Source organism: Panthera leo, chromosome F3 (genome assembly GCF_018350215.1).
Source record: "Panthera leo isolate Ple1 chromosome F3, P.leo_Ple1_pat1.1, whole genome shotgun sequence".
Classification (NCBI taxonomy): domain Eukaryota; kingdom Metazoa; phylum Chordata; class Mammalia; order Carnivora; family Felidae; genus Panthera; species Panthera leo.
This window is the reverse complement of record NC_056696.1, coordinates 28,878,199-28,893,794: the sequence shown is the minus strand read 5'-3', so window position 1 is coordinate 28,893,794 and position 15,596 is coordinate 28,878,199. Positions and strand designations below refer to the sequence as shown.

The 15,596-nt window shown below is 37.1% G+C and overlaps 1 protein-coding gene across 1 annotated transcript in view; it reads left to right on the top strand.

Moving 5' to 3' along the window:
- KCNK2 (potassium two pore domain channel subfamily K member 2) overlaps positions 1-15,596 on the top strand; it is a 122,193-nt gene that overhangs the window by 28,204 nt on the left and 78,393 nt on the right. Inside the window, exon 3 of the mRNA XM_042926029.1 lies at positions 9,503-9,620. Within this exon, the coding sequence (XP_042781963.1) occupies positions 9,503-9,620 (118 nt within the window). The remainder of the gene's footprint in view (positions 1-9,502; positions 9,621-15,596) is intronic.

Below are 15,596 nucleotides of genomic sequence, written 5' to 3'. Positions count from 1 at the left end.
GAACTCAGGGTCTTGACCACATTTTATCCTTTCTATACCACAGTGTGATTTCATGCAGGACTCCAAGAATAACAGAATTGTAGTGTTTCATGTTCCGTCCTTGAGAATAACAGAATTGTAGTGTTTCATGTTCCGTCCTTGTCTGATGTATAAATCATCTCTATAACAACTTTGCCAATGGTCATTCGAACTTGGATACAGTCATCCAAATGTATTCATTAGTAGAAGGTTGGTTATGTGAACTATTTTACATGTAGCTACTCAGTGAGGTATTGATGACTATGAAATAAGGTATTAATGGCTTCAAAATGCCTTACGAAATCTTATGTGATATGAATATAGTTGAAAGCACATTTAATGGATAATTGTTAACAAAACCAAAAGTTGAATATATATGTATGTTCAAAAATGGTTTTAGGGACTGTGAGTGATTTTTTTATTCTTATTTTTCCAAAATCCAGTCATTTGTACATTAATTTTACCATTAAAATTGTATTCCAAAGTGGATATAACGAAGGAAGGCAGCTCTTATACCAAGAAGTATGCCTCTTGCTTTGGGCTCTGTTGATGACATCCATCTCTCACTCCCTGTTCTTTCCTACTCTGGATTTTAAGTTTTTGTTTCTGCTAATAGGAAATAAATTTACACTTTAAAAAGAGCAAGAAAAAAGCTGTACATTTCATTAGTCTGTATAAAAATAGCTTTGACGTGCGATGGTATAATCTGTAAATAGAAGGAAAGAGATGGGAAGGTAAGCAAGATGTTTATTTTTAGAGGTGCTTTCTAACATCTACTATGCGGAAACTGCTTCCCTTAGGAAATACTATCCTTTTTTAGGTTATAGGAATTAAGTTTTGGGGGGCACCTGGCTGGTTCAGTTGGTAGAGTGCACAACTCTTGATCTCAGGGTTGTGAGTTCAAGCCCCACATTTAATGTAGAGCTTACTTTAAAAAAAAAAAAAAAAGAAAGAATTAAGTTTTTTGTTTTTTTAAAAAAAGGATGCTTCTTTATAAGGAGTGTCTAATTGGGGATGCCTGCGTGGCTCAGTCAGGTGAGTGTCTGACTCTGGATTTTGGCTCAGGTCATGACTCCAGGGTCCAGGTTGCTCCACACTGAGCGTGGAACCTGATTAAGATTCTCTCGCTTTCCTTCTGCCCCTCCCCCTGACTCATGCTCTCTCTCTCTCACCCTAAAATTAAAAAAAATAATTAAAAAATTTTTTTCTAATTAATGTGCAATTAAACATAGGTAATGGATTACATGGAAATACGTTCAAAGATTTTTAAAGCCTTTAAAAAAAAAAACATGAAATGTATTCTGATTCAAATTGTATCCAGCAAGAACAGTAGATTAAAAACATCATAGCATTACCTTTCTTACTTAAAAGATATACACTGGAGAAACCTTGAAAACTTGCTTCTTTACCAGACTCTAAATTTAGAATGGTTTAATCACCTGTGTTCTGTATAAAATATGCAAATGTACTACTCCATTTTCTTTCTCCACAGAAATCAGTAATATATTTTCTCAAAGGAAAAAGATTATCGATGCTAGTTTAAAAATCTAACCTTTGTCAATACTTGCATATAACAGTTTATTTAACTGTGGAATGTAATTTTGGAATTTCTCATTCTTTCAGGGATTTATGTAGATTCCTCTACTTTTCCTAGCTAAAACAAAAGCTTTATCTCTGCATAACTAGAATTTCTGAAAAACTAAATTTCATGTAATGTGTCTCAAGTTCCTTTATCAAATTGGAGGCTAGAATGTATACTATATGCAATATTTGATAGCAAATGATGAATATATAAATGTCCTTTTACAAAATATAAACATCTTAACTATTAGATAAAACTCCTGCCTTTTCAGATATATGCAAAAGTTGGACACAACTGGAATCCCCAATAAGAATTCATCAGTTGGCCCATGTTTTCTCAAAACAGTATTCTCAGCCATACAGGGTTTTAATCAATCTAAGATGTATATATTCTTCACATAGAACTATAAGCAAGAACGTAATAGATTGATTTGATATTCACAGTTTCTGCTTATGGGAATTAGCTTTAATGCTGCAGTAATAAATATCCCACCGAAATGAAAGTTAGCATATTATTACATGCTATTCTCTTGTATGCTAATATGAAATTACCATCTTATAGACCCAGAAGGGCTTAGCTATTGGCAATTTTATATGGTTCAACCTAGTACTGTCATTAGCTGAGAGCTGCCGCTGGACTAGGATAGTCTTGTGGATCAATATGGTAATACAGTGTGGTTTTCAAGAAGTTGTTTCCTCCCTCACTGGACTGTCAATGGTCCCAAGTGGTACTCTGACAGAAATATTATCTCATGCGAGGAAGCCAGTGTCATTACTTTAGCTTCCAGAATACCATGAAAGGACAAAAAAGTGAAGAAGCATTTTCTGCCCATAGTTTCTGGGCATTTTTCCCAGTAATACAAAGGACGTAGCATGGGATTCCTCTGTATGTAAGTTTACAGTAAAGATCTATGATGCTCCCTTTCAGTTGAACCTAATCTGATATGTCCAAGAAGCAGTCCCAGTGATTAAAGACTACCACATGTCACTGACATCAGAGGAGAGGCTTCTTGTGCAAATTATATCTGTAAAGAACATTTCAGATAGATATGGCCAATCAAGTTTAAAAGAACTCTTAGGGGCTCCTGGGTGGCTCAGTTCTTTAAGCATCCGACTTCAGCTCACGTCATGATCCTACGGTTCGTGAGGTCAGGCCCTGCATCAGGCTCGCTGCTGTCAGCACACAGCTCACTTTGGATATTCTGTCCCCCTCTCTTTCTGCCCCTCCCCAGCTCATTCTCTCCCCCTCTCTCTCTCTCTGTCTGTCTTTCTCTGTGTCTCTCTGTCTCTCTCTAAATGTATAAACTGTAAAAACAAAACAAAACAAAAACTATTAGGAAATACACAAACAAATGTGACTTTGCATTGATTTAAATATACCAGTCAGGGTTGCCTAGGCTCCACAGTGACGTATGTGAATTATGCGCCTGTAAGAGTAAAGGCCATCTTGAGATAGTCTCTGGATTTATCAGCAGGACCCTTGAAAGCAGTTCACATCATCTGACATTAGGTGATCATGGTGTTGACATATACCCAGAAGATTAAGAATGGGATCAACAATGATCCTGTAGCTTTTGGCAACGGTACTCATACGTCACAGTGTATAATTGATGGATGATGATTATTTTTGTGGTATAACAATACATAGTAATGATACCTACTGCTATGTCTTCTCACAAAGTTCTTTGGCAATGAGAGCATCAATTATTATTTCGCTTTTCTCATTATGGACTCTTCAAGTCTTTCAAAATAATCTTGCTTGCATACTTGAAGTGTTCGGATGAGGTGTTGTGAATGTGTGATTTAATTCTTTTCCTCAAGGCTAGGCCCCTCTCGGGATAAAACTTGCTCCTCCACGAGCAAATAGTGGCACAAAAAGATATGTAATTGTTCCTTACGGAAATCTGGCAAGATAATACTTATGTTTCTCGTTAAGGAACTGTTTAATAATACAGATGCCAGTGTAAGTATAACTGGATTTGGCCCCTGATGTCAATGATTGGAAATAGTGTTCTTTTCCATATGAGAAAAACATGAGGTCCATCTTAAATACCCAGCCAAAAGAAGTTGTCATTGAGCCACGTCAATGATATGTCAATGATACAGACATCATTGGTATAACCCGGTTGGGAGCTAATAGTTGATACCCGCAGTTTAGAATTTTTACATCATTTAAAACTTTAATGTGACTTTACTTTTAGGATTAGAGGTATGAAAATGTATTTTAATGAAGTCATGATTACGATATTAACAGAGGAGGAATTTGGAGAAGGCATTCCTTCAGAACATTCTGTATTGGTTAGATGAGCATGAACATCTGAGCATCTGAGTAAAGGGGGAAAAAGCGAAATCAGAGCCTCCAGTGTGACCTGTGTTTTAAGATCTATGATATAACCCACTCTGAAAACAGTACATTCATCAGGTGTACTGATGGGTTACTTACTGATGGGTACGAAGGGTTACTTAATTTTCAACATAATTTCCTTCAATGACAAAATAGCTAGTCAGGTACCTTTTACCACATGAAAAAGTTGTTCCTAGGTATTGGCCTCACGGGAACATTTTCATGATAGTCAATGATTGCCTTGCGTTCCGAGGTTAGTCTCATACAATTACAAATAAGTGTGTCCTATCAATGTTTGGTGTCAAAGCTGAATATGGTTCCAGAACTCCAAATGACATTGAGATATCAACGTCTTACAATTCAAGTAGGCACAAAATCACAGTAGAACTCTGTGAACTTCTGTTCTAAAGACATCGCTGTCATGGAACTCGGATTTTTCATCATAACTGTTATGAGTAATTACCTTTATCAGCTCAGTGAGTATAAAGCTCTTAGAGCTCTGTTTCTGAAGTTACAATTTATATTCTTGAGTAGAACCATGTATTCAGCTTCTTTTTCTTAACGCACATTCTATGATTGTCTATATACTGAAGAGCAAAAATGAAATGTGAATCCAAACAAGATTGTCTTATACTGTTTCTAATTGTATATTTTAAGTTTGGAAACCCTTCCTTAATCAAGACTTCAAGTAATAATATGTTAGGATGAAATTTATAGGACCAAAATGTCCTTTATTCTAATCTAAACAATTCAATTTATTCGTAACTTATCAACATGACTCGATTGTCCACAAAAGTTATTATTGATGACATGATTGTTACTTTAGTCACATTATATGGCACATGCACAAACAGTTTTAACGAAGGCATTTGTTAAATGCTTTGATGGCCTGAATTGATGAAATTGCAGAGACTCTTAGATCTATATCAGTACACTTGTCAAAGGGCATGCAGTTTCTTGTAGCTGTTGACCAAGAGACCTTGTACAAAAACATAAAATAAAATCGTAAGAATATTCCAATTTAGGAACCTCATGGTGGACTCATTCTCATAGTGATCTGACATGTCGCCAGTTCCATCTCAAGCTCTGTGATAACTATCTACAACCCACACATTGCCAAACATTACTGTTTCTGAGTCTACATTTGCTTCCTTTGCATTTAAATAACTTGTGGATGTTATCCCAGAGTCTGGGTAATGTTGCACCTCATCATTGAGAAGCAAAAGAATGGGCTAAAATAATGGTGCTGACCACGTAGGCTGTTTTAAGTCAATTGTTGGCAAAATTAGCTTGCATCTAGTAATCAAATAATGTTATTTAATAGGGTGGAGTCTAAAGACGTGTTTTATCTTTTTTCACTTATAAATTGATCACCCTTATTTTTTTTTACTTCTCTGTTGTTTCCCCATTACCTAGCATCATAAACAGTTGGTAAATATTTTTGAATAAATGAATGTGTTGACGAAATGTCTCTAAAATATAAAACTATACTTTGGATGCAGTTATAATCTATCTAAATCCCAACCTCCTTTTCCTTGTTTTTTTTTTTACTGGAAACATTAGTTTTCCTGGGAGTTGCAAAGCTAGAGATTATTGTGCCTGTGCTTATAATGTTTGTGTGTACATCCCTTGTATGTTTATTGCTATCTTAAAATATTTCCAAAGACATTTTTAGGCTTTTAAGTTCTGTTTATGTGTCCCTTTTATTTGCCTGCTCTTGTAATTATTTAATTAAATACCATTTCCTTGCCAATAGTAAATATATTTAATGATAAAACACTAAAACCACTTTTTATGTGACAAAAAACAAACAAATGTGCTCTCAATTATTTTTATTTAACATTGCTCCGGAGATGCTGGCCAATGTAATAAGAGATGAAAGGTAATAAAACATAACTTTTGGAAGACGCAGAGATAAAATGCCATTATTTGTAAGCTATATGCTTGCTTACTTTGGTTCTCCAGGTAGAAAACAAAATCAGACAACAAAAGAAAAATACGAGTTCAGTATATAGCAGATTCTCAAGATGTGGTCCCAAGACCCTTTCAGAGGTTTGATGTGGTCAAAGCTATGTTTTTGAAAATACTGAGATGTTTTTGCCTTTTCTGCTCTCATTGCCTCATGAGTTTACAGTGGAGTTTTTCCAGAGGCTATGTGATGTGCTCTCCAGTAGGTTGAACACAGAAGCATATATTAGAATCTAAATGTTTTCTATCAAGCAGGATATTTAAGAGATTTATAATTATAGCAGCACTCTCAACAATAGCCAAATTATGGAAAGAGCCTAAATGTCCATCAACTGATGAATGGATAAAAAAATTGTGGTTTATATACACAATGGAGTACTACGTGGCAATGAGAAAGAATGAAATATGGCCCTTTGTAGCAACATGGGTGGAACTGGAGAGTGTGATGCTAAGTGAAATAAGCCATACAGAGAAAGACAGATACCATATGGTTTCACTCTTATGTGGATCCTGAGAAACTTAACAGAAACCCATGGGGGAGGGGAAGGAAAAAAAAAAGAGGTTAGAGTGGAAGAGAGCCAAAGCATAAGAGACTGTTAAAAACTGAGAGCAAACTGAGGGTTGATGGGGGGTGGGAGGGAGGGGAGGGTGGGTGATGGGTATCGAGGAGGGCACCTTTTGCGATGAGCACTGGGTGTTGTATGGAAACCAATTTGACAATAAACTTCATATATTGAAAAAAAAAGAGATTTATAAGTTACAAAACAGTGCCTCACTTCTCACTATTTTTTTTGTTTTGGAAAACATAATAATCTTCATAAACGTAGGTTACTTATGTTAATGTATAATGGCCTTATTTTATTTTTACATGAATTAATCAAAAACGTTTTGAAAATTAGAAATTCCAATAAATATAGTAAATATCAAAAGTTATAACTCATATATACAAACCTCCTTGATGCCTTCAATAACTTTTGAGACTATAAAGTGGTTTTGAGAAAAAAAAATGAGAATTACTAGTGCAGAGAATAGGCAATATATATTTGTGTATTCAGCAGCTATGACTAGTTATAATTTAAAATGGAAAAACATAAAATACTTAAGAATAACCTTACAGACCTATGTGAAGCATATATAAGTACTTTATTTCAGGAAATTAAAGGGGACTCAGTCACTGGAGATTCATACCATGTTCTGTGATAGGAAGTTTCTCTATGCATTAATGTTCAGTTTCCTTAATTAATTTATAGATTTCATATATATCCAAACAGTGGAAATATGTTCAAAATTAGCTTCATTGTGTGCTGTGTGCATATATGTGCATTTATCTATATTTGTGTACATTTGATGGATAATAAAGGAAGCATTGTTATTTACCTTTACACACGATAAAGGATATATAAATGTAAACAATTCTTATCAATTCACTAAGGATAAAATATTAATATTAGAGGTAATAGCATTGCTAAGCACTTGTAAATTGTTGGGAGTGCAGTTGTAAATTATAACAACCTTCCTGGACAGCTGCTTGCTACTATATATCAAGAACGTTAAAATATTCATAATCTTTTTTTAATGTTTATTTATTTATTTTGAGAGAGAGAGAGAGAGAGAGAGAGAGAGAGAGACAGCACGTGCATGCGTGTGAGCCAGGGAGGGCCAGAGAGAGAGAGAGAGAGAGAGTCCCAAGGAGGCTCTGAAGTGTCAGCACAGAGCGGGAAGCAGGGCTCCATCTCACAAACTGTGAGATCATGACCTGAGCAGAAATCAAGATTCAGATGCTTAACCAATTAATTGAGCCACCCAGGTGCCCCCAAATACTCATAGTTTTTAATGTGGCAAACTTATTTCTAGCAATCTGTCCCAATGAAGTATTCAGAAATGAAAAAAATATATTTATACATAAATATGTTCAGAGCAGCACTTTTCATAATAAGAAATTTTAGAACAGCTTATATGCCTACATATCTGGCAGTGATTAAGTAAATACGGTAATGACAAAGAAAAACTACATATAGAAAAATATTAAGTAAAAATAGAGTATATGTTTCATATATTTCATAAATCCAACCATGTAAAAAGTATAGCAAAACACCAGGAATAGATACTTTAATACATTAACAGTGTTTATCTCTGGAGTCTGGAATTGTGGATAAGTTTTATTATTCTTGTTATGCCTTTCTGTATTTTCCTAAATTTTTTATAATAAATATATATTGTTAAAATTTTTTTTTTAATTTTTTTAACGTTTACTTATTTTTGAGAGAGAGAGAGCAAATAGGGAAGAGGCAGAGGGAGAGGGACACACAGAATCCGAAGCAGGCTCCAGGCGCTGAGCTGTCATCACAGAGCCCGACGCGGGGCTTGAACCCACAAACCATGAGATCATGACCTGAGCCGAAGTCGGACACTTAACTGACTGAGCCACCCAGGCGCCCCTATATTGTTTAAAATTTTAAGAGAGCATGGCCATTTAATTAACTTTACACAGAACTACTAAAGTTTTAGTTTATAAGGTAAAACAAATCAGACAAATGTAATTTTATATTGCATTTTCAGCTCTGGATTACATGCTCTTTTCCATCTGACGGTAACTTTCTGGGGTAGTGCCCTCCATTTTCACAGGGCAGTTTTTGTCCACTTGCCAATAGACTGAGCTTAAACAAATCACTTTACCTCTCTCAGTATTTAATTTCCTTGTCTATCAAATGAAGCTCCTTCCAATTTTAAAATCTGGAAATTAAATGATAAAGATCTCTAAAACTATACGCAGAAAACACCTTTTCCTACGATCCGTATGTCTCTCTTTTACTACACAATTTTCTCCTAACATGTTCTCTTCTGTGTTTTGTTCTTCTGGATATCCCTATCCTCTGCTCAACATCTGATGATTTAGGAGATTATAATGTCATCTTTCTGTCTGTCTCTCCTTACCACTCAAGGCAGTGTCCAGATCCTAGTGTCCCTATATGAATATTGTTGATTGTCACCTAGGGGCTTTTGGTGATATTTTGGTGATGCTATGAGATTGTAATCGAATTTATAAAGAATCTGCAGAGATTCTAAGAATCTAGATATACATGGAGTAACTTAAGTTTGATAGTGAATTGCTATTGCCTTTTTAAAAAAGCATCTTATTGTTATATACACTCTACAGCTATACACAAACCAGGCTTGGCTGAAACATTCAAAATGATTAGCACTTTGGAAATAACCTGCTTTTTGATGAAGCTTTTATATATTATTTAAATTGTAAGTGTGCAATATTTTTGCTCTGTGTTGCTTCCTAAAAAAATAGTAGTTGATTCAAATAAGCCACTCAATATGCTAACAGAAGAGATACAAATGCATATTGGTGCAGTATGATATGCTCCATACAGATCCATTCACTTGATATCAGATACAATTTTCTTATCATGTAACTTATTAAATTCTTTAGTAGAAAGCCTTAATCTGTATTGTACACTCCAAATGAAAAAGCAAGCCTTAAAATGGATTCTTTGTCTAATTCGTCAACTAGGGTGAAATATGTGCTGTTTGATGCCTCCGTGTGATTTGTGTGTACTGATAAATTTCTTTTTAAACTTGCAGCAAATAGTGGCAGCAATAAATGCAGGGATTATACCTTTAGGAAACACCTCCAATCAAATCAGTCACTGGGATTTGGGAAGTTCCTTCTTCTTTGCTGGCACTGTTATAACAACTATAGGTAGGAGACAACTTATCTTGTTTTCTAATCTTGGTACAGCTTGTGAGCTAAACTTCATGTTTGAATTTTTCTTTTATGGCGGGTCAATTTGGTCTATAGCATGTAGAAAACTAGACTTTCGTAAATGGATTTTGAAAAGAACGTTGAAAGGTTTGAACAAAGGGATGGTGGAAATGAATTCGTTATTGTACCAGAATACTAATTTATGTTTAAAGTGCGTATGAACCCCAAAAGCAGTGTACTTGAGTCATTTGACTAATGGATAGGGATGTCAGGAAATGGCTTGAAATGATGATTTTGGGGGGGGGACAAGTGGTTTTAAATTTTCCTGCCTCTTTGATTCTTTAGTGTAGAAAGAAAACGTTTGAGTACCGTTTTGACATTCTTTTCATGAAGTTCTTATCTGATATGACCTTTACCAATTTGTAAATTTTAACTCTATAGTTCAACAGATTATCCCTGTTCTTATATGCTTGCCTGTCATGATTGCTTCAGGGATTTTTAAAAATATATTGTGTTTGCAGTAGTGCACATGTGTAAAAAAACCAACACCGAAATATGAAGATTACAAAAAGAATTAAAGTCTAAACCCTCGCTGTTTGCCTTCTACTCATGTTGTTTGTTATAAAAATCTAAAAAGGACCTCATAGTGGAACAGGGTCTCTTTTTGGGCTTGACTGTGCATACACTCAGCACTTTCTAGGAAGCAGAGAGGGTGTATATAGAGGACTTTTCTTCTGGTAGTTAGTCATTCAGTGCCCAAGAAATATCCAGAGGCTATAAATACAGACCCCATAGAGCAATCCATGCTTGCCATGCCGTGGGGATTAGGAAGGGTTACAGCTGTCTTGTTACATGGAAGGAGGTGGGTTTAAAACATAATTTTCAAGATAGGGAAGGAAATGACTCATCCCAGTTATGAAGGAATTTTAAGTGGAAGAATTCTTCCCTTCGACATATGCTTGTGATGAGATTTCCTCTCATGGGCCTGATGTCTGATTTTGGGGTGTGAATTACGATTCTAAAAGTTTTCATGTTATTATGTGATGCCATTGATAAATTATGAGGTGGATAAGATTTTCAAATCAGTACTTTATATCAGAGTCCTAAATAAGAGGACAGAGACAACGTATGGATGAACTCTTGCTTAAAATCTTCCTTTGGAAAAAAAAATTTGTAGAGTCTTGTCATTATCCAAATCCACCATAATGACTCTTTGTGCTGGATCACTTGCCAGTGAAATAAATACCTGAGCGTGTTGATTTTTGCCTTTGTTGAGAGGTCAAGGAACTATATTTACTTTTCTGTTTCCAGCAGCTAGGTCAAAAGTGGTGTGGCTGTGAAAATCTGGAAGAATGGCAACCTGGATTTCTAACCATAATGACAGGTTAACCTCAGAGCTTAGACATCTTGGCCATTTCTACTATGGAAATAACTGTTTATTGTGTAAACTACTTAGAGTCTAGAAGAGAAAAGAAACTTCACAGACTCAGTGAGAGTGGTTTGTTTCTGCCCAATGAAAACTCAAAAGTCCAAGTTATAACTCTTCATGACCACCACTAAATTATTCTGCAAGAGACTTAGTCATTATGCTGACTTACTGTTGCATCCTATGTTTGTAAACAGTCTCATATCTTGAATCCCAAATTCAGTAAGTTTTGCAGACATATACTTCAACACATGAAAAAATAAACCATTATTACCAGCCTTACCCCAAATTATAGCCACTAAGCACAGTAGCTGATTATTTAGGTTGTTTAGGTAGCTACCTGACAACAGCCCACATTCTCTACTGTTCTATCTCAGGCTTTAGTCTTAGGTGGATTAAGTCATTCTAGGTCACCCACACTTCCTCCATGGTCTTTTACTCCTAGGTCAAGGTCATCTCCTATGACCTTAGAACAGATTATGATCTAGGGCAGGATAAAAATTTTGGCTTCTTTATGCGTGTCCTTTTGACACTTAAGTCATCATCCAATAAAATTCAAAGTATAATTATTAATCTTTGTAATGACAATAATTATGTGAGCTTTGAAGTGGTTTTTAACAATCACAGACATTGTAACCTCTAGCACTGGCTGCATTGCATTAGTTATTTAAAAAAAGAATTTGAGACAGTTTTGTAGAATAAATTACAGGGGCTTTTACACGGTGCCTGGAACAGGCAGTGCTTGACGGAGCTGTGTTAGCTACAGTTGTCCAAGATGCGTCTATTTGGTGTTATCAATTTGCCTAAGAAGCCAAAGGGACTGTTATTGTCATTGGAAATATGCCCAAGGGAAGTTTAATGATACAAAACAGATTATTAAAACTTAAGGCCTAATTTCACAGTTTCTCTTCATATATCTACATACTCTCCAAAGTCATATGCTTCCAAACCCTGCACAAATTCCATTCCACAGTTGCACAGGCTCCAGTCCATTCTTCGCTGTTCTCAAACCTCACTTCCAGTCATCAGTCAGTTCTGTTGGCTCTTACCTCAGAGCACATCCACAGTTAAACTGCTACTCACCATTCAGACTGCCGCCATTTTGGTCCAAGCCGGCATGATCTCAGTGTCAGCATCCTTGCAGAAAGAAACCTTCTACTGAGAGCATTTGTGTGCTTTACAATGCAGAGCAAACACCATATTCCTCCCCACCTCACTTAGTAAGATGCAACTAGTTCCGTGAGGTTAGGGATTTTTCTGTGTTTGCATCTTTTGTGCATCCCCAATGCTTGATCCATAGGGGGTGCTTAACAATTATTTTTGGAGTTTAGTAACAAGTAGGCATTCTAAATGGTCTGAACTGTGGTTTGCTGTAAATTACATAATGCTAAATTGACCTATTATGCCACATTCTTAATAGCTCTTTAAAAAAATATTTATTTATTTTGAGGGGGGGAAGGGCAGAGAGAGAGGGAGAGAAAGAATCCCAAGCAGGCTCTGCACTATCAGCGCAGAGCCCGACGTTGTGCTCAAACCCGTGAACCGTTGAGATCATGACCTGAGTCATGAGTCGTATGCTGATCAAGAGTCGTATGCTTAACCCACTGAGCCAATGAGGCACCCTCATTCTTAGCTCTTTTAGCAGATTTTATGACCAACTTTTTTGTTAGTTTGTTCATTTATTTATTCAACAAATAATACAGCACCATCATTCTGCTGCTATAAAGATAAAAGATAAATCGGTTGAGCCTAAGTTGCACACAGACCAGTCAGGAAGGCCAGTGGACAAACAGTCATTTATAATCTAGTGTGTCACATGCTATGGGTTAAGAGTATTTAATGGGAACATCTAGGAGCTACATGTTACAGAGATACTGGGATAGGTAGATGGATAAGGAAGGGACAAGGGATACTTGTCTTTTCTTAGTAAATGTTATCTTAGTGGAGACTGGAAAGAGAATTAGGAGTTTTCCAGGTGAGTGAAGGTGGAAGGGGAACATCATCGGCACTGGGAGTCTGTGTGGGAGAGATTAGGGCTAGGGAACAGTATGTTCTACTCGGGAATTGCAAGTTGTCTAGAATTGTTGTTTGCACTTGAAGGGATTTATCCTCAGAACCATGTAAATCAGCAAGTCAATGTAAGTAGCTCCTGTTGAATCAGGGCTATTTCTGCCACTGCCAGGACATAAAAGATACAGTCCCTGCTTGCAATCCAACTGGGGAGATAGAATGTACACTTATGAAATAGCTGAAGAATAACAGAAATGAGTCTTGTATAAGCAAATGTTATATGCAACAGTGGCTTAAACAATGGAGTAAGATTGAGCAAAAGGAAAGTACACGTGGGCTGGAGCTGGGACGGAAGGCTTAATTAGAGAAGTTGGATTTGAACTATGCTTTGAAGAAAATGTTTTGGTTGAGGTCGATGGAGGGGGAAATAGCCTCCCAGGTCTGCGACTGAGCAAGAATACAAAGAGGTATGAGCTTGGTTTATTTTGCGGATAGAAAAGTAAGAATTTGTGTAGAGTAGAGGAATTGTTTAAAGGAGTAGTGGTTAATATTATTGGCTGGTTCAGATGGCAAGAATTCAGCTGAATATAATTTGAGTTTTGAGAATTTGGGACCTACTACAATAAGACAGAACATCCGTTGGTTTTGGGTTTTTTGTGGTTGTAGTTGTTTTGGAGAATGAAGTGACAGGTTGCAAGTGACTTTAGAAGGTGCATCTGTCAAGAAGAGGATGCGTGGAGACTGACAGTTGAGAGAGCAATTAGGAGACCGTCTCAGTGACCCACAGAAGGATGGGAGGGTTCACTGAGATGGTTGGAGTTGATGTTGCAAGAAGAGAGGAAGACAAAATGTTGAAGTAATTAGCTGCAGGATTCAACAGGCCTTGGTGACTAACAGAAGTTGAGTATTGAAATGAATATTTAAGCAGCAGGCTTGCAACTCCTAGACAGGGCTAGTCTAGCCCGTGAAAAGAATTTTTTTCAATGGCCAAGATTCATACATTGTGTTCTATTCGGAAGCTTCACTTTAGTCACCCTTCCCTCAACTTTTGCTTGTTTGTTCTTTGATTCAGACAGACTAGGAACGCAAGGTGGTAGATTTGTTCCCGGAGCTCTCATTAGGGCTGAAGAGACGAATGATCAATCAGGACATTAAAAAAAAAAAAAAAACAAGACCATTACTGATGACAATAAATGCCACCCAAGAAGTTCCTGTGTGGTGATAGTAGATAGAGGGGGGAGCACGTGGGGGGAGGTGTTCCGAAGGAGGCTGATTTAAGATATCTCTGAGCAGGTGACCTCAAAGCATGAGAAGACGGCAGCTAGGTAGGGAAGAGGGCCAAGATGCGTTCAGGGAGAGGGCCGGCAATGGCAGAGAGCCTGAGGGGGACAGACGTGGGCATGTTCAAGGGATACGGATGAGTCCCCGTGGCAGGACGTGGAGGAAGAAGCAAGGTTAGCGAGATTAAGAGGAGCCAGGGCGTCTGGGACTCAGGAAGTCATGACAACATTCTGAATCCGGTGGGAAGAGCCGCTGAAAGATTTAAGCACATGAGAGGGATGATGTGACTCAGCTGCCATTCGGAGAGCGCGAGGAGAAGCAAGAAGACCAGAGAGAAGGTTGTCGCATCAGTCCCTGTGAACGAAGATGTCGCCTTGAACCGAGGAGGTGGCGGCGAAGAGGGTAAATCGTGTATCTGTCGCTTTTTGCCCTCCTCGCCGCCACCTCGACAGATATGTGATTAAAAAAAAAGAGAGAAAGTTCGCTGATGGAAACACACTTATCCCTAAGAACAGAGCCGAAGGGGGACTACTCGTGTTTTCTCTTCCAAGTTATTTGAAAGCTAATAAGAAATCACTTACGATCACTTACGATGTTGGCAAAAATGATGCAATGGATAATACTTTGAGTTCGGTTTAAAGATTAGAATAAGATGTCAGATGATTTTATTACCTGAAGGCATTCAAATGTAATGAGATTTTCCCCAGCGGAAAGTAAATTGGAATGCCAGGGTCAGGATTTGCCCAAGCTTATCGCTCAGTCACGATCTCTGAGCGTCAGAATGCAAATAACAAGGGCACCACTGTGGACTCTAGCAACTGTAAGATCCTGCAAGCATCATGTTGAGGCTTATGGAACACATTTCCTTGGAGTGGCAGTTCTCCTATTTACAAAGGACTCTTGTTTTCTACCACTTCAGTGTAGAGATTGAAATCAGTTATGCAGCTTCTATGTTTATTTTTCCTGTATTTTGAACCAGCCCACCGCCTTCAGTTCGCTTTTACCTAGATTCAGTTGGTGAAGCTGTTATGACGATGGTCACACATTTACTGTGAACCCCTATTTCGCCTGTTTAACATAATGCCTAATTGATTAGAAAAAGAGCAACAAATAACCAAAAAAAACAAAAAAACAAAAAAAAAACTAAAGGTTTAGAATCACTTTAACCAGCGGTTCCAAATCAAAGAAACGTCAGTTTGGGAAAGACAGAGGCTATATTGTAAACTGGGAGGCCTTACGCATGTCTTTAGCAGGGA